Source organism: Oxyura jamaicensis, chromosome 10, assembly GCF_011077185.1.
Source record: "Oxyura jamaicensis isolate SHBP4307 breed ruddy duck chromosome 10, BPBGC_Ojam_1.0, whole genome shotgun sequence".
In the NCBI taxonomy this organism is placed as follows: Eukaryota; Metazoa; Chordata; class Aves; order Anseriformes; family Anatidae; genus Oxyura; species Oxyura jamaicensis.
In genome coordinates, this window is record NC_048902.1 from 10425519 (window position 1) to 10441393 (window position 15875).

At 58.3% G+C, this 15875-nt stretch overlaps 3 protein-coding genes across 17 annotated transcripts in view; 2 read left to right on the forward strand and 1 right to left on the reverse strand.

The window, feature by feature from the left end:
- The window catches only part of MYO9A (myosin IXA), a 194739-nt gene extending 190994 nt beyond the window's left edge, over positions 1 to 3745 (forward strand). For all 4 annotated transcript variants that reach the window (XM_035335640.1, XM_035335643.1, XM_035335641.1 and 1 more), the window contains 3 exons: positions 343 to 545; positions 744 to 886; positions 1061 to 3745. In XM_035335640.1, coding sequence (XP_035191531.1) covers positions 343 to 545; positions 744 to 886; positions 1061 to 1509 — 795 coding nt within the window. In that variant the 3' untranslated portion in view covers positions 1510 to 3745. The remainder of the gene's footprint in view (positions 1 to 342; positions 546 to 743; positions 887 to 1060) is intronic.
- Positions 3746 to 4214: 469 nt separating this feature from the next.
- On the reverse strand, positions 4215 to 6756 carry NR2E3 (nuclear receptor subfamily 2 group E member 3). The gene is made up of 8 exons (XM_035336242.1): positions 6699 to 6756; positions 6024 to 6174; positions 5580 to 5683; positions 5249 to 5503; positions 4989 to 5170; positions 4609 to 4840; positions 4430 to 4535; positions 4215 to 4347 (listed from the first exon to the last, which is right to left on the reverse strand). The coding sequence occupies exons 1-8, from the start codon at positions 6754 to 6756 to the stop codon at positions 4215 to 4217; spliced, it is 1221 nt and encodes a 406-aa protein (XP_035192133.1).
- Positions 6757 to 9843: 3087 nt separating this feature from the next.
- LOC118172273 lies at positions 9844 to 12534 on the forward strand. Of its 12 annotated transcripts, none has more exons than XM_035336089.1 (8): positions 9844 to 9974; positions 10146 to 10297; positions 10454 to 10597; positions 10685 to 10750; positions 10996 to 11197; positions 11622 to 11854; positions 11935 to 12062; positions 12150 to 12531. In XM_035336089.1, the coding sequence occupies exons 3-7, from the start codon at positions 10523 to 10525 to the stop codon at positions 11953 to 11955; spliced, it is 597 nt and encodes a 198-aa protein (XP_035191980.1). In that variant the 5' UTR covers positions 9844 to 9974; positions 10146 to 10297; positions 10454 to 10522; the 3' UTR covers positions 11956 to 12062; positions 12150 to 12531. The 12 variants fall into 12 exon arrangements, with proteins under 12 accessions (XP_035191980.1, XP_035191982.1, XP_035191986.1 ...); XM_035336091.1 differs by having other exon boundaries at positions 10454 to 10588; positions 12150 to 12530; XM_035336095.1 differs by having other exon boundaries at positions 10454 to 10588; positions 10733 to 10750; positions 12150 to 12525.
- The last annotated feature ends 3341 nt before the right edge of the window (positions 12535 to 15875 follow it).

Here is a 15875-nt window from a genome sequence, read left to right on the forward strand (position 1 = left end):
TGTGCATGCCCTCATTTCCTTCCATCCAAAGCCAACACTGTTGTTTGCACCGCCCAGATTTGTAGACGCAGCATGTGCTTGGCTTTTTTTGGGTCATGCGTAGCTGGTCAAGGTGCATTGGCTTCATCTCCACCTTCCCCAGTGTGCTGAGTGCTCCTGGTACATCTCCCAGCTGGGCATGAGTTTTGAAGCCTCTGGGGTGCAAGCAGAGGCTGGGGCCATCTCCTCTGCTCCTTGGGAGTAGAATGCTCAGGGGAGAAAGCTGGTGGCACCTGAGATGTCCTGCAGGCTTGCCAAATAATCCTGTTTGGGGGCTTGCTTGACACCGACATTTATCTCCAGGGCAAAGGACGCATACGGCGCGGCACCTACCCCAGCCCAACGTCTCCCGTCGCCGTACGCCTGCCCTCGGTGTCGGATGTCCCTGAGGAGACCATGAGCAGCGAGGAGGCCATGGAGATGGATGTCACGGAGCAGCAGCAAGCAGCCATGCAGCAGGAGGAGAGGGTGCTGACTGAGCAGATCGAAAGCCTGCAGAAGGAGAAGTGAGTCTGGCCTTCAGTTCAAGCCACGCTCACTCCCATGCCCGATGCCTATAGGTTCAGCTTGGGCATGACTTGAGCGCGGCTGCGTTCCAGGGTTGGTGTGCTGTTCCCGGGATGAGCTGGAGGACTTCTCCATGTCCCTCTTGTTTTTCTTCCCCCCCATATCAGTCCTGTTGGGTGACGGGTTGGTTTTCACAGGGAGGAGCTGACGTTTGAGATGCTGACGCTGGAGCCCCGCGCCTCTGATGATGAAACGCTCGAATCCGAAGCCTCCATCGGCACTGCTGACAGCTCTGAAAACCTAAACTTTGACTCTGAAGGAGCCATCTCCGATCGTTCGGGTGAGTAAAAGCCTCTCTGAAACTTTTTTTTTTGGGTTAAGCCATTCCACAGCCAAGCTGCCTGCTCTGAACGTAGCAGCGTGGTTGGTGTCAGTGAGACGGGCGAGCAGTAACAAGGTGCCTGTCAAAGGCCGGATCCAGGCCATTAACCCTCCTGTGGTCCCTGTTCCTCAGAGCGAAGCGTAGCACTTAGCTCCCTGCGTCCCACCAAGGCGGAGGGGCCCAGCCGGCTGCGAAGGCACCCCAGGACGCGGCCGGATGCGGTGGACACGACGGATGCCTCCATCGTCTCCTCCTCCTCCTCCCAATCATCCACCTCCTGCTTACCCCACCTGCCCCGCAAGCGCTTCCAGATGTACTCCAAATCGCCCTTCTACCGAGCTGGGGGGCCAGGCGAACACCCTGAGCCCACCTCGGGGCCATCCGACGACCGCCCCCAGTTCACCACCCGCGGGACCTTCAACCCAGAGAAGGGCAAGCAGAAACTGAAGAACGTGAAGAACTCCCCCCCGAAAACCAAAGAGCCACCAGAGGGGGGCACGGGCCGCAAGAGAAACCCTGAGGCCGACCGGGCCGCTGGCCAGCAACTTGTCCTCCTGGGGAGCAACGAGTTCATGGTGTGAGGTGCGAGCCCCCGGCCCTGTGGCGAAGCCTCGAGCATCCCCTGTTGTCACCATCATCATCGTCACCATCTTCCTCACCAATTGCTTGGGCGCCAGCGCCAGAGGAAGACGAGCGCTCAATCCAGAAGGCTGGTGGGGACGGAGTCAGCAGTGGCCTTAACGGTGTGGGGTCGGGAGCGGCCAGGGCAGGCGGCCTGGGGACAGAGGGACAGAGGGACGGCGGTGGGGAAATGGAAAGCCCTGGGTCCCGTCTCGGGAAGGGCGCTCTTTGTCGGTGACAGCGCCGCAGCCGAACGCTTGTGCCGAGCCGCCCGTGGCCGGAGGTCCCATCACCAAGCGAGGAAGCAGGAATGCGTAGAAAGCAAAGCCCAAAAGCCCACAGAGGCACCTGGGTCCAGCCCCGCTGCCGGCGGGAGTGGGCTCTGAGACCCCTGCGCTGTAATCGTGTCATTCAAGCAAAAGCCAAGTGCATGGAAAAGCGTTAAGGAAATCTGCCAAAAGTCATCTTTTTTGTTTGTTTGTTTTTCAATGTGACCTAACCACCCTCCTCTTGTTTTTTTTTGTTTTGTTTTGTTTTTTGAGACCATCAGTATTAAAAAAATGATAATAATAATCAAGGACTTACTTGAAGCTCTATCTGTTTATATTCTGGCTTACTGGAGTTTATTGTAAATATTTTTTTCTAGTTTCTTTTTTTTTTTTTTTTTTTTTTAAATATTTTTCCCCAGACAGGAGTTTTATTTTTCTGTGCCAGGACAAGGGAAGCGATGGGCAAAGTGGGGTCACCGCGGGCGTCCCGCTGTCCCCACCTGTCACCTGGCTCCAGCGCGCACGTCACCGCGCACATCGTCTTTGGCGAGAAATCCACCGGGCTGTAATTAGCGTCACTTGGAAGCGGTGCCCGCGATAGCGCTAATTATCAGCGCTCGCTAACAACCGGGGGCTTAATCCCTCCCGCACCAGCTCGGTTGCAGCCGGGGTGCTCGGAGAAGCACCGCGGTCACTGGAAGAGAGGAGAGATTAGGAGCCCGGGGACGCTAATTGGATTAATAAATGCTGGATCTGCCCTTTCGGATAGGCTGCTCGTTCTGTGCGTGTGTGGGCTGAGGCTCAGCTCCTTTCCCTAAACGCCAAGAAAAAGAGGGAAAATACCAATAATTGCGTCTTCCTGGGTATTTTGCATTAGTTTGACTGAGGCTGGGGATGCTCGGCTCCTTCCAGTCTTGCTCCTGCCCTTGGCAGCTCGGTCCTGCAGCGCAGCTCCCTCTTCCCAGCCCAAGTGCCAGTTATTTCAAGGGATATTTTATTTATTTCTTTCATTTCTTTTTTTTTTTCCTTTTTTTTTTTTTTTTTAATTTGGAAAGGGGAAATGATTTAAGCTGCGTGGGGGAAGAAAGTGTTGTCTGTCCCTGCTCTGCCTCCCTGCATGGGAGCAGGAGGAATGAAACCCCATCGCTGGGCGAAACGGGCTGGGGCCGTGCTAGGACCGGAGCGGGGCCCGGCGGGAGGGCGGCGATGCTCACAGGGGCAGGAATTTACTGGGGAAAAGCCCAGAAACGGCACGAGCACCCAGCAAGAGCACCCAGCAAGAGCCTGGTGCAGTCAGCGCTGGGTCCCCAGAAATCATGGAAAATTGGGTGTTTGAGCCGCTTCCCACCCGGCATGGATCCAGCACCCAGCTGCTCCCCCTCAAGGGTAAATGGCCGTTTTTTGGGGGCAAAAGGTTAGGTTTTGAAGACGATCCGCTCCTCGTACCAAGTGAATGTACTTACTACTGGAAAGGACGTGGGCTGCGTGTTGTTAATTATTATTTTTAACGGAAATTTTTTTAAGTAATTTATAAGTATGCTGAGTGTAAATTAAAAAGAAAAAAAAACAAAGTATGTATTGTAAGAGGATATATTATCCTGTGTCATACTCGCTATAAATTTTACCTGTTAAAAAAAAAAAAGAAAAAGGAAAAAAAAAAAGAAATAAAAACGTAATTATATAAAGGAGAATGATTTATCTCTCCCCCGGCACCGGGGAGGGGGGCAGCTGGCAAGCTGTCATGTCGCGTCCGCGGGTTCTCTTTAATTTCTTAATTAATGTTGTTCCCTTCCCTTCTGCAATAAGGCCGTCGTTCTGTATAAAGTGCAATTTTTGTGTAATATTTCTCCGACGTATACCGTGTGGCTGTACAAAGCGGCTTGGTGGCCGAGTGAACCCCTCGCTTATTAAAGAGCTGTAACGAGGAGCGCCTGGCGCTGGGTGATGTCTTTGGTGCAGGGGGGATGCTTGGGGGGCTGGCGCCGTGGGGATGTGCCCCCAAAAGGTGACATTTTCTCCTGTTTCCATGTCCTTGGGTGGGTTTTTCTTCTTGGCTTTCCGTTCAGTGCTGGAAATTTGTTTTTTTCTGCTGGTTTCTCAACCAGCCACCCAGTGTCCCCTGTGTCCCCAGTGCCAAACCCCGAACAAAGGGCAGGAGGAGGCTAGCTGCAAAAGCCCTCTTTATTCTGAGTACAAAATGGGGGGTGGGCTGCGAGCCCCCCGGGGTGGGGAGCCGGTCCGCGGGGCGCATCCCATGGACCTGGCCGCCACCTCGGGCACATTCACGCCAGGACGAGGAGCCCCAGGGGGTGACAAGGGGACAAACAGCCCTGGGGTGTGATGGGGGGGGTCCCAAAAGCCAACGAGCGATGGCCGGGTGGTGGTGGGGGGGGGCGTCAGTTCTTGAACATGTCGCAGAGCAGCTTCTCCATGGGGGTGTTGCCGATGGTGCGGCGGAAGAAGAGCAGCTCCACGCGCTCGGAGGAGAGGAAGCGCAGCGCCGGCAGGAGCAGCAGCAGCTTCCCGAACCTGGGGGACAGAGGGGATGGTGGCGGGTGGTGTCACCACCCCCAGTGTCCCCGGCACCTGCTGGGGATGGGGATGGCCGTACCTGACAGGCTGCCCTGGGTAGTGGGAGCGGTTGTGCTGGCCCAGCATCACCTGTGACTGGTCCTGCAGGTTCTCTACCTGCTCGGGGTCCTTCAGGCCGCGGGTCTCTGCGAGGACAGGGGGCATTGGGGTGAGGGGACGTGGGGACAGGCCGTGGGGGACCCAGGCGTGTCCCCTCACCTGGCTTGAAGAGCACCACGGCCTTCATGCAGGCAAATTCGGTGGGGTCGACAGCCAGTGCCTTGAAGCGCCCGAGGGTCTCCTGCAGCGCCCGGACATCCATGGTGGCCGGCAGCAGCTTGCCAGGGGATGGCTCGGGGACAGCCAGCAGCGGGCAGCTCTCCAGGGGCATGGACCACTGGATGGCGCAGAGCAGGAACAGCTCGCTCCATGCCTCCTCCAGCAGAATCACCTTGGGGGCAACCAAAACCCCATCAACCCCCTTGGAGCACCCGCAGGTGTGCAGAGGAACATCTCCCATGGCCAGGAAGGGACACCTCAAGGAGGCTCCAACCGTTCCCATCCCGCTGTCACCTTTCATGGATTGGGGTGGTCCCCACCTGGTCGCGGAAGGGCAGGTTGGAGAAGACAGGCAGGTTCTTGGCCCACTTGACAGCCATGAAGAGGAGGCGTGCTGAGGTCTCATAGACGTTTTCGGGGCCAGCCGCTGGGTACGGTGCCACCTGGTACTCGCCGCCCGCCCGCTCGGGCTCGCCGCCTGTCACATCCACCGTCTCATCAGCTGTGGGGACGGTGACATGGTGTCAACCCCCCGTGGGGACACAACCCCCGAGTCCCCCCACCGCCGGCAGCCACCCACCGTCCTCAGGCTCCAGCTTGGCGCAGGTCTCGGCCGTCATCAGGCTGGCCATGAAGCGGTGGTTGGTGGGTGGCGTGGGCGCGCGGGGGACAGTGGTGGTGGCGGCGGTGGTCCCGGGACCACGCAGGGCTGGGCAGGGGACCGAGGGGACCTCGCGTGTGGCAGCCACATGCTCGGGGGGCAGCTCAGCATCCAGCTCAATGCTGTCCAGCCGGACCTGGGCCGTGCTGCGGGGCTGACGCTCATTCTGCACGGCTGCGGGGACACAGTGGCATCAACATGAGCCACCCCCCATTGTCACCTCCCTCCCCGCCACATCCCCCGTGCTCACCGTCCTTGTTCATGCCGGCTTGCAGGCACTTCTTGAGCCGGCAGGCCTGGCACTGGTTGCGGTGTGCCTTGTCCACTGGGCACAGCCCCGTCCCCGCCTGGCACCTGCAGGGAGAGGTGGCACCCGGCTGTGCCCGCAGGGGTGGCCCTGTCCCCCCCAGGGGTGTCCCATGCCAGGAACGTTTGGTCCCTGCTGGGTGTCTTGTCCCCTGGGGGATGGCCTCTACCCAGCGAACATCCTTGTCCCCATGGGTGCCCTGTCCCCCACGGGTGTCCTGTCCCAGTCTGAGCCTAGTCCCCTCCAGGTGCCCTGTCCCAGTGAAAACCCTCCCTTGGTGGGTGTCCCACTGCATGTCATGTCCCCCTCTGTACCCCCAGTCTCTGCCTATCCCCACGGGCCCCTGCCCGCTGGCTGTCCCCTGGTCCCCGTCCCCCCGCTGCCCACCTGTAGATGAGCTTCCTGCGGACGCTGCGCTTGAAGAAGCCGCTGCAGCCGTTGCAGGCGTAGATGCCGTAGTGCTTCCCGCTGCTGGTGTCCCCGCACACCTTGCACAGCAGCACGGGGCTCAGCACCTTGCCGGGGGCCGGGCTCAGCCCTGCGGGAGCAGAGCCACAATGCTTGGGGTGATCGGGGCCACCCCCGTGTCCCTTGTCCCCCCCTCACCTCTCCCCAGTGTCCCCAGCACCCAGGTGATGGGGTCACTCCCACCTCCACAGGTCCAGCTCGGGGGACTTCAGATGTCCCAGAGGACAGGAACGGGGACTCCACAGGGCTCAGCATCTCCCCACATCCCCCGAATGCCCCGCGATGAGCTCTCACAGGACTTTTAAATGGGGAAGGAACCCTAGGTCCCTAGGGCTGGGGACACTGGGTGTCCCAGCAAGGGGCTGTGCTTGGGGACCACGGGCATTCCGGAGAAGGGGCACAGCAGGGGACTGCAGGGACCCTGACGGGGGACCAGGGACCATCCAGAAGAAGGACGGAGGACCCTGGGCATCATGGAGAAGGACCACCATGGGGAACCCCAAGCATCCCAGAGAAGGACCACGGTGGAGGACCCCGAGCATCCCAAAGAAGGACAGCGGTGGCAGACCCATGCGGCGGGGCGCTGGCTCTTACCCGAGGGGCTGTCCTCAAGCCCGGCGCTCACCACCGACCCCGCCGGCGACGCAGCCATGCCGGGATGTCCCCGTCCCTGTCCCCGCCGCGGGGCTGCTCCCACCGCCCGGCGGCTCTGCGGGCTGGGGGCCGTGGCCGTGCTCTCTTCAAGGCAGATTAGCGCCGGGCGCTGTGTAAGCAGCCGCCTGTTTGTCACCGTCTTAATCTTTAGTGTCTGCGCGGGGGGGGGGAGGGGGGGGGCGATCAATCAGCCACGCGATGAAGAATTAAAAAGGTGCTGAGCCCCAGCCCGGCCGCCTCCCTGTAACCCTAAACCCCACGACACCAAAGCCACCCGCGGTGGGACATGGGGCCGGGGGGGGGGACACTGTGATGCAGCCGCCCCCAGAAGTGGAGGGCTGAGATTGCGGGAGGGAGGTTGGGGTGGGGGGAGGCTGGGGCGTCCTGGCCCCCCCCCCCCCATCCATGCTGCGCCCACCAGGCCCTGTAAGCGCATAAGCCCCTTGCTAAGGAGTTTAGAGGGGAATAACAAAAAAAAAAAAAAAGGTAATTACGGTGTGGGGGGTGACACTCCCCCCTTCCCTGCTCCCAAGCAATTAATTGCAAGCCCCGATCGAGGGAGATGATTGAAGCCCCCACACACACACCCCAAGCAGCTTAGTGCTGGTGCATGGGGCTGTGCCCCCATTGCACGTCCTCGTCCTCCCCCCCCTGCCCCGAGGCCAGCAGCCTTGGTGTCCCCCCCCGGGGGGGCTCCCGGGGCTTTGGGCCGCGGCTGCTGACGCGGCAGCGTGGGGGCCAGGTGGCCCCGGGGTTACGCAACGGCCGCTAAACCCTCGCCGTGACAGGGCAGCACAATTTGGGATTTGAGGGCTTTAGGTGCTAAAGCCCCCCCGTGGCCACTGGAGATGGGATGGGGGGGTGGGGAGGGGGAGGGACTGGGACTGGGATGGGATGGGATAGGGTGGGATTGAGATGGGATGGGGTGGGGTGGGGTGGGATGAGGGTTGAATGGGAACGGGGATGGGATTGGGATGGGATTGGGATGGGATGAGGATTGAACAGGAGTGTGGATGGGATGGGATAGGATGAGATTAGGATAAGGAGGGAATGGGATGGGGATGGGATGGGATTGGAATGGGAAGAGGATTGAACAGATGGGCATGGAATGGGGATGGGATGGGATTGGGATGAGGAGGGGGTGGGGATGAGGAATGGGATGGGGTTGGATGTGGTGCTTCAGGACACGTTCTACCGGGTAATATTGGTGGTAGGGGGATGTTTGGACCAGATGATCTTGAAGGTTATCTTCCAACCTTAGTGATTCTATGGGATGGGGGGGACAGCATAAAGGGGCACCCCCACGGCAGTGGGACGCGTCAGCTTTCAGCCCCGTGGGGATGGCAATAGGCGCTGACTCGGCTAATTTGTCGCCCCGCCGCGCTCTGCTCTGTGCCGCCGGTAAAAAGCCAGCTCCGGAGCCGGGATTTGGGAGGGGGATTAGCCCCAGAAGCCATCTGCTGCCGGCCAATAATCATCACACCGAGGAAATCCAATAATTACAAAAATATTGCTCCCACCTCCCTTTTGCCCTTGCACCTGGCTGTGGGTCCCCCACCCATGGGTCCCCACTGCGGTGTCCCCACCAGCTCCCCGATGGGGGCAGCAGGGACAGTCGGGGACCTGGCGGTGCCCGATGCCACTGCCGAGGGGCTGCCGGTGGCCCCGGTGCTGGGGTCCCCACGTGAAGGAGCAAACGTTAAAGCCCGTGACCCAGCTCCGTGACAGATGCCGCGGGATTACCCAGCCTAAAACCTTGGGATCGCCCCCACCCCCTTCTCCCCAGCATTTAATTACTAATTTACTAATTACCCCAAGATGCTGCTGGCGGTCTTGAGACCCGTGCCCTAATCCCAGCAGCCATGGGGAGCACACGGATGTTCTCCAGTCACGGGTGGCTCAGTTGGGGACATCGGAAGCCCTGCTCCTGCTGGTGGTGGTGGGGATCTGAAGGGGGTGTTGGGGACCCAGGGGACAAGGTGGAGACCAGGAGTGGGTGATGGTCTCCACCCAGAAGGGGCTGAAGAGGAGGCCAGAAGGGGTTGATTGTGGAGACCAGGAGGAGACGGTGAGGACTCGGGGGAAGTGACGGGGACAAGGAGGAGGTGACAGGGACCAGGAGGAGGTGATGGTGATCACAAGGGCCTGATAGAGACCACAGATAGATGCTGGAGCACCCCAGTGGGGACCAGAAGGGGATGGTGGGGGCCAGGAGGTGATAACAGAGCCCAAGAGGACACAACAAGGATCAGGTGGGGGGTAATTATGACCAGAAAGGCCTGACTGGCTCTGGGAGGGGATGAGGGGATCGGGAGGAGGCAATGGAAACCTGGAGGATTTGAGAGTGACCAGGAGATGATGATGGAGCCTGGGAGAGGATGGTGGGGACCAGGAGGTGACAGCAGGGACCAGGGGGGACAACGGGGAACCAGGAGGGGTTGACAAAATATCAGGAGGTGGCAGTGAGGTGCAGGAGGGGATGGGGGGGACCACAATGGGATGATGGGGACCAGGAGCTGGTGGTGGGGATCAGGAGGGGACAAAAGCAACCAGAAGAAAACACGAAGTTCTGGAAGGGGACAAGAGGTATGTGGGACTCTGCCGGCCCCACACAGCCCCTGGTGGCATCAGTGGTAGCTGTGATGGGTTAACACAGCCACCGGCGCTCAGCCGTGTCGAGGCCAAGCTCTGGTTTCACCCGTCATTAGCTCTCCTTTACTGGAGGTTCCTTTTCCCTTTGTGCCCCTGCTGTGACAAATGATGCCAGGTGGCAGCGGGCCGGGTGGTGACAGCTCCCAGGTCACCTGTGCCGATCCTTGCCAAAGCCTTTGCTGACCCCCAGATAAAACTTTAATGTGGCTCCAGGACTGACCTGGCCACGAAACCTGGCCCCAGGGGCAAGCGTCTCCCTGGGGACATCCTGGTGGCCATAGGAGGGTGGCAGCACCACCCCAGTGACATTGGGCTCAGGTCCATCATCGAGGGCGTCTTGCGACAACCTCACGGTCACCCAAGGAGTTTGCTGAGGAAATGTCCCAACGGAGGGGACGCCCCTGGGAGGGCCCCATGTCACCGGGATGGGGCGGGCTTGGTGGCAGTGGTGGGGCCGGTCGGGACGGTCCGGGCACATTCCTGGGCGCGGGCACTGCCAGCCAGTCGGGGTCCTGCAGCTTGGGGACTGCAGCAGAACCAGGGGACGTCGGAGGCGACCCCAAGGTAAGGGCGGTGAGGGGGGCGCAGGCGAAGCCACGTCCCCAGTGATGGCACAGTGCCCGAGGCCAGGGCTCGGTGCTCAGTGACGTGGCACCACCAAGGACTTGGGGACACTGCGGTCCCCAAGCTGGGGCTGGCACAGCACCGTGGCCCCCACCATGTCTGTCCTTGCAGATGAACCTCCTGGCACAGGTAGCTGGGGAGCCACCAAGGAGGCCACCGCACCCCAAAACCATGGTGTCACCCTGGGGTCCTGACACCCTGCACCGTCTGTGCTGAGTTTGGGGGCCAGGGGACGTGGGTGCATGGGGAGGGTGTTGAGGTGGGTGCCACAGGGGATGGGTGCCACGAGGGAAAGGTGCTAGGAAAGATGGGTGTCGCCATGGTGGGTGACAACAGCAGAGGTGGGTGCCACAAGGGATGGGTGACAGCAGGGATGAGTGCCACAACGGATGGGTGACAGCAGGGTACACGCCACAAAGGATGGGTGCCACCAGGATTGGTGACACCAGGGTGGCTCTGGTCCCGCTCTCTCCCCCCAGGTGAGCTCCATGCTGCAGACCCTGCAGGACAAGGTCCCCCCATTCCTCCAGCCCTGGCACTGGCTGCGCTCCTGGGTGCGGAAGGTTTGGGTGGCACTGCTCAGGTGGGGAGGTGACATCAAGGGACACGCCTTGGTGACGCTGCCCCAAATTTGTCTGGGTCTGGGACAGGTTGGGTCCCAGTGCCACCAGGGTGACCGTGAGTATTTATCCTTCCAGGTGAGCAGCTCCACGCAGGTAAGTGCTAGTGTCCCCTCCGTGTCTCACACTACCCATCCCATCACTTAACAGGGCAAACCTGGCTTTTACTCAGCACCCATGGGTGCTCTGGACCTAGTCCACATGTGCTAGCTGCAGATGACTTCCAAAGCCCCTTTCCTGGTCCATGGAGACCCCAAACCACTGTGGGATGGGGACAAGCCAGTGGGCCAGTGCTGCACCCACAGCACCTGGCTGGAGGTGACACATGGTGGTGTCCCCAGGCAGTGGCAGGAGTGGCGAGCACGGCAGCATTCTTCCTCTGTGAGGGGCTGCTCGGTCAACACTTTGACGTTGTGCCCAACGGGGTGGCAGAGCCTCAGCCTGGGGACCTCTTCCTCTTCCCACTGGCCTCAGGTGGCCCTGGCTGGTGGGGTGCCCACGCCGGTGTCTATTGTGGCAATGGGGAGATCATCCACCTGGAAGGTGAGTGGCGGGGGTGGGGGGACATCCCTGCACAAGGGCCATGGGGCATAGCATCTCCTCCTTGGTGACCCCAACCCTCCTCAGGACCTCAACCCTATTTAGTGACCTTATCCTTCCTTGGGGACCTAACCCTCCTGGTGTTTCCAGCCCTCCTTGGGGACCCCAACCACACCTGGGAACCCTAATGCTCTTGCTGTTCCCCAACCCTCTTTGATAACCCCAACCCTCCTTGGGGACGTAACCCTCTTTGATGACCCCAGCTCTCCTTGGGCACTTCAACCTTCTTTGATGACCCCCAACCCTCCTTGGGCACCTCAACCCTTTTTGATGACCCCAAACGTCCTTGGGGACATCAACCCTATTTGGGGCCCCAACATCCTGGTGTCCCCAAACTTCCTTAAGGGACATCACCTCCACCCCACAGGCACCTTAGGAACGTCCCCAACAGGGATCGTGGCCAAGCACAGTAAGAGTCACCTCCTGCGGACACGGGGCCCTGCCAAGGTGCTGCGGATGAAGCGGGGGCTGGATGCAGCCACCCTGCAGCAGCGGGTCCAGGCAGCCATGGACATGGTGCTGGAGTACGATGCTGTCACCTGCAACTGTGTCCACTTTGCTCTTGCCCTGCTGGGGCTGGGCCAGCTCGCTGGGGACATGGTCAGTGCCGTCATCCTGAAGCCTAGGGGACCACAATACCCACCCCAGCTGAGTGTCACTGGAGCTGTCTTCTCTCCTAGATGTCCCCAGAGCTGCAGTGAAGAAGGCGGTGATGCGACCTGGGAAGCACGCAGGGCTGGAGCATTCTTCCTGGGCCACCAGCGGGATGTGGGATAAAGGCTGAAGGGTGTGGGGTACGGGATGTGGGGTGCAGGACAAGGCTGTGAGCTGGGGGATGCAGGGTGCAGGTGGGATGCAGGCTTTGCGGTGTGGGATGCGGGACGTTGGGTGCAAGGTGTGGGATGTGGGGTGCAGGATGGGCACAGGGTGAGGATGTGGGTGCTGGCATGTGCCCGCAGCTTTTCAATAAAAGGTTGCATGTGAAAGCCTGCACCACTGCAGCATGAGGACACCACAGCAACTTGTCTGTCGTGGGTACAAATGCTGGCTTTAAGCTCCTCAGCCACCGCCTGTCCCAGCAGGAGGTGCCCAGCACCAGTTTTGAGCTTTTCCACTTTTGCTTTCCCTTCTCAGAAGCCCAACGCCTCCACCAACACCACCCCTTCCTGCCTTCCAAGAAGGGAGTGGCTGCTTCCTGGTGTCCCCTGCAGATAAATTCACCTCTGTCCCTCAGATTGCTGCCTTCTGCCTGGAGGAGAGAGGGTAGAGGAGCCCCGTTGCCATGGGTTGTTCCCAGTCCCCCCAGCTCGCAGGCAGCAGCAGTCCTCAGCTCTGTGTGCACTGCTTTGCAGCAACCAAAACACCAGTGTGTTTCTACCTCTATTGTCATCAAAAATCCCAAACACAGCATCACACCAGCCTCTACAAAGAAAATTAACTGACTCCCAGCCAAAACCATGACAATGTCCACCCTTTATTCTGTACCACCTACACCATGCTCAGGTCCCACACTTTCTAAGACATTCTCATTAACCACCACCCTTCCATTAATACACAGAGATAATTGCCATAGTCTATGGACCACCCCTGCCAAAGGTCCATAAAATGTCTGTTGAGTTCTTTTAGTCCATGATTAGCTTCTATCTGTTATGGCAGTCACTCGGGGCAGGAGGGGCAGTGTGTTGCATGGAGTTATTGGATGCCAAAGCCATCTAAGGTCAGGTCACTGCTGGTCTTGCACAGCTTCTTGTGAGGCCCATCCACCTCAGTCCTATAGTCCTGATACAGGACTTCCGATAACATGCAACTCAGATCTTGGGTTACAACAATTTAAAGGCATTTCCGTTGCAGTCTCCACCCCTTGCTCTTTTGGAGCAGGCCATAGGGTTTAACATTGCAATTCACTCCAACCCTTGTCCCTGCTCCAGCCTGGGATTTTCCTTTGGCCACAGTCCCTTAGGGGTATACCTGTTCCGGCGTGGCCTTATCTATGAGCCACAGTCCCTTAGAGGTCTACTTGTTGTGTCATGGACTAATCCATGGCTCTGGATGCTTCAAGGTCTACCTGTCCTGGTGTAGACTTTTTCCAGTGTAGATGTGGTCACAGGCACTTCAGGGTGTGCATGCTGCCACATGGACTCATCCACAGGTGACAGTCCCACTGGCTTGAGCTCAGTCTGAGTCCCAGGATGTCCAGCCAAAACCACAACAGCTGCTCCAGGTCTCTCTGGGCTTTCTTCTGGGGACTTGGTCAGCTCCCACACCCATGGGAGAGCACTTGGGCTGCTTCATGCCCATGAAAGGGTTCCCGAGGGAGGAGAAAATGTCCCTATGGCTTGGGAAGGAGGAATCAGCAGAAAGGAGCAGCCCTGTGCCAGCTCAGGGAGGGAGGCGACAAACAGCCTTTGGCCCAGCTGTTTCCATCTCAGGAGCTGCAGGTACCAAAGGGCATCAGGACAGGGGCAGGATGGGTAGGGCATGCTGGAAACCAGCCCTGCAACCAGTGCTTGCAAGGGTAAAGTGCAGGTTGGGGCCCATCCCTGAGCACACAAAGAACCAGGGCAGGACAGCCTGGTGCAGGGTAGCCACTCTTCACCCCCAGCGTGGGCCTGAGGATGTCGTCCCGTTTTGTGAGTAAAATGATTTGGGATTTCTCGCTTTTCCTCCAATTGCTTCTGCAGGGGATGTGCTGTCCTGGGGCAGGGTACACAGCAAGACCTCCACAGGCAGTTTTTTGGGGCAATGGGGGCCACTTCTGCCCCATGTTGAAGCTGCATCTTCCTTTTCTCTCCTAAGGATTCTTACCATAGGGCGAGTGAGGCAACCAAGTTCCTGTTCAAGATACATACTCCTTCCCTCAGGACAAATTTTGAAGAGGTGCCGCTGGAGAGCAAACTGCAGCCTGGAGACATCCTGCTCTTCCCCATACAGTACAAATATGAAATTCTCCCAAGATACTTCAAGCATGCTGCCGTCTACTGTGGGGATGAGGAGGTCATCCACTTCCAGAGTGAGCCCATGCTCCCCATCTTCCATTCAGGTCACAGCAGTGGCCAGTGAAGGCACGTGGTAATGGCCAGCTCTTTCCTTTCCACAGACGATCATGCAAATGGAGGATACATCAGCAAGGAAGGCTTGCATGCTATGTTAAAGAGGAGGAAATGCCAGATTTACAGGAAAAAGGTTGGGGTTGACCTTGGTACTTTCCAGAGAAAAGTCAAGGAGGTGATGAACAGCACAGCCCAGTACAGTCTCATGGAAAACAACTGCATCCACTTCGCACTCTACCTGCTGGACTTGGCGGATTTCTACTTCAACGCGGTGAGTATAGACTCAGGGCAGAGCATGTGCGGTGGGCCAGATGAGTCCCCAGACACACAGATGTCTTTCTCCTGCAGGTGAAAATCCTGAAGAATGACAGCAATGGCAGTGATGTGAGTATTTGCATGAGTGTCACTGCTCCCTCCAGGGCTGGGTCTCCAAGGAGGGCTGAGGTCCCCAAGGAGGGCTGGAGTCCACAAGGAGGGATGTGGTTCATAAGGAGGGCTGGGGTCCCTAAGGAGATTTGGGTTCCCTAAGAGGCTCCTGGTCCATAAGAATGTCACAGAATCATAGAATATCACAGGTTGGAAGTGACCCACAAGGACCATTGAGCCTAACTCCTGGCTCCACATAGGACTATCTAAAAATTAAACTGTATTTCTAAGAGTGCTGTCTAAATGCTTCTTGAACTCTGGCAGGATCAGTGCAACGGCCACTCCCCTGGGAGTTCCTGTTCCATTTTCTGACCACTCTCTCTGTGAAGAACCTTTTCGTGACACCCAGCCTGACCCTCCCCTGTCCCAGCTCCATGCCGTTCCCTCGGGTCCTGTCGCTGTCCCCAGAGAGCAGAGCTCAGCGCCTGCCCCTCCGCTCCCCTCGTGAGGGAGCTGCAGGCCGCCATGAGCTCCCCCCTCAGCCTGCTCTGCTCTGGGCTGAGCAAACCAAGCGACCTCAGCTGCTCCTCATACAGCTTGCCCCCAGGCCCTCACCATCTTTGCTGCTCTCCTTTGGACACCTCCTAATGGTTTTATGTCCTCCTTATATTACCTGGGTCCCCGGGAGGGCTGGGTCCCCAAGGAGTTACTGGGGTCTCCAGGGAGGGTTGAGGTCACCAGGCCGCTCGTGTTCCTGGGGAGCAAGCAGATGGTGTGAGGGGGTGGCCAGCGGCCTGCTCCCCAGGGCAGCCATGTCCCTTCGTCCCTGCGCTTTGCCTTTCCACACATCTGCTTTCTGCAAATCATGACTTTTTGGGGGTGTTCCTTTCTAGTTGTTTTTTACGCTGGATCATTTCAAAGACACCACTCAGCACCCTCTGCGTGGGGAAATAAACATTAATTAGCTGCTTTATTAATTATTTCCACCTAGTCTGCTCATAATTGCTGCTTCATATCCTGCGTGACGGGGTGAAATAACTGCCCAGCTGAAAGACATTACTTCTATATTTAAAAAATTAAGTTAAAAATTTAAAAATTTAAAAAAAAAAAAAAAAAGTAGAATTTCTGAATTATCTGCAAATCATGATATCCTGAATTCTCTGAAAATACTGATTAATAGTAATACTGGTTAATAGTAACGAGGC

Coding starts and splice junctions, on each gene's coding strand:
- NR2E3 (XM_035336242.1), bottom strand. CDS start 6,756: ATGGCTGCGTCGCCGGCGGGGTCGGTGGTGAGCGCCGGGCTTGAGGAC. Junction 5,504..5,579: donor AGCCGGCATGAACAAGGACG/GTGAGCACGGGG, acceptor GTGTCCCCGCAG/CCGTGCAGAATGAGCGTCAG. Junction 4,348..4,429: donor TACCCAGGGCAGCCTGTCAG/GTACGGCCATCC, acceptor TCTGTCCCCCAG/GTTCGGGAAGCTGCTGCTGC.
- LOC118172273 (XM_035336084.1), top strand. Junction 10,751..10,995: donor AGGTGAGCAGCTCCACGCAG/GTAAGTGCTAGT, acceptor TGGTGTCCCCAG/GCAGTGGCAGGAGTGGCGAG. Junction 11,855..11,934: donor GCCAGCTCGCTGGGGACATG/GTCAGTGCCGTC, acceptor CTTCTCTCCTAG/ATGTCCCCAGAGCTGCAGTG.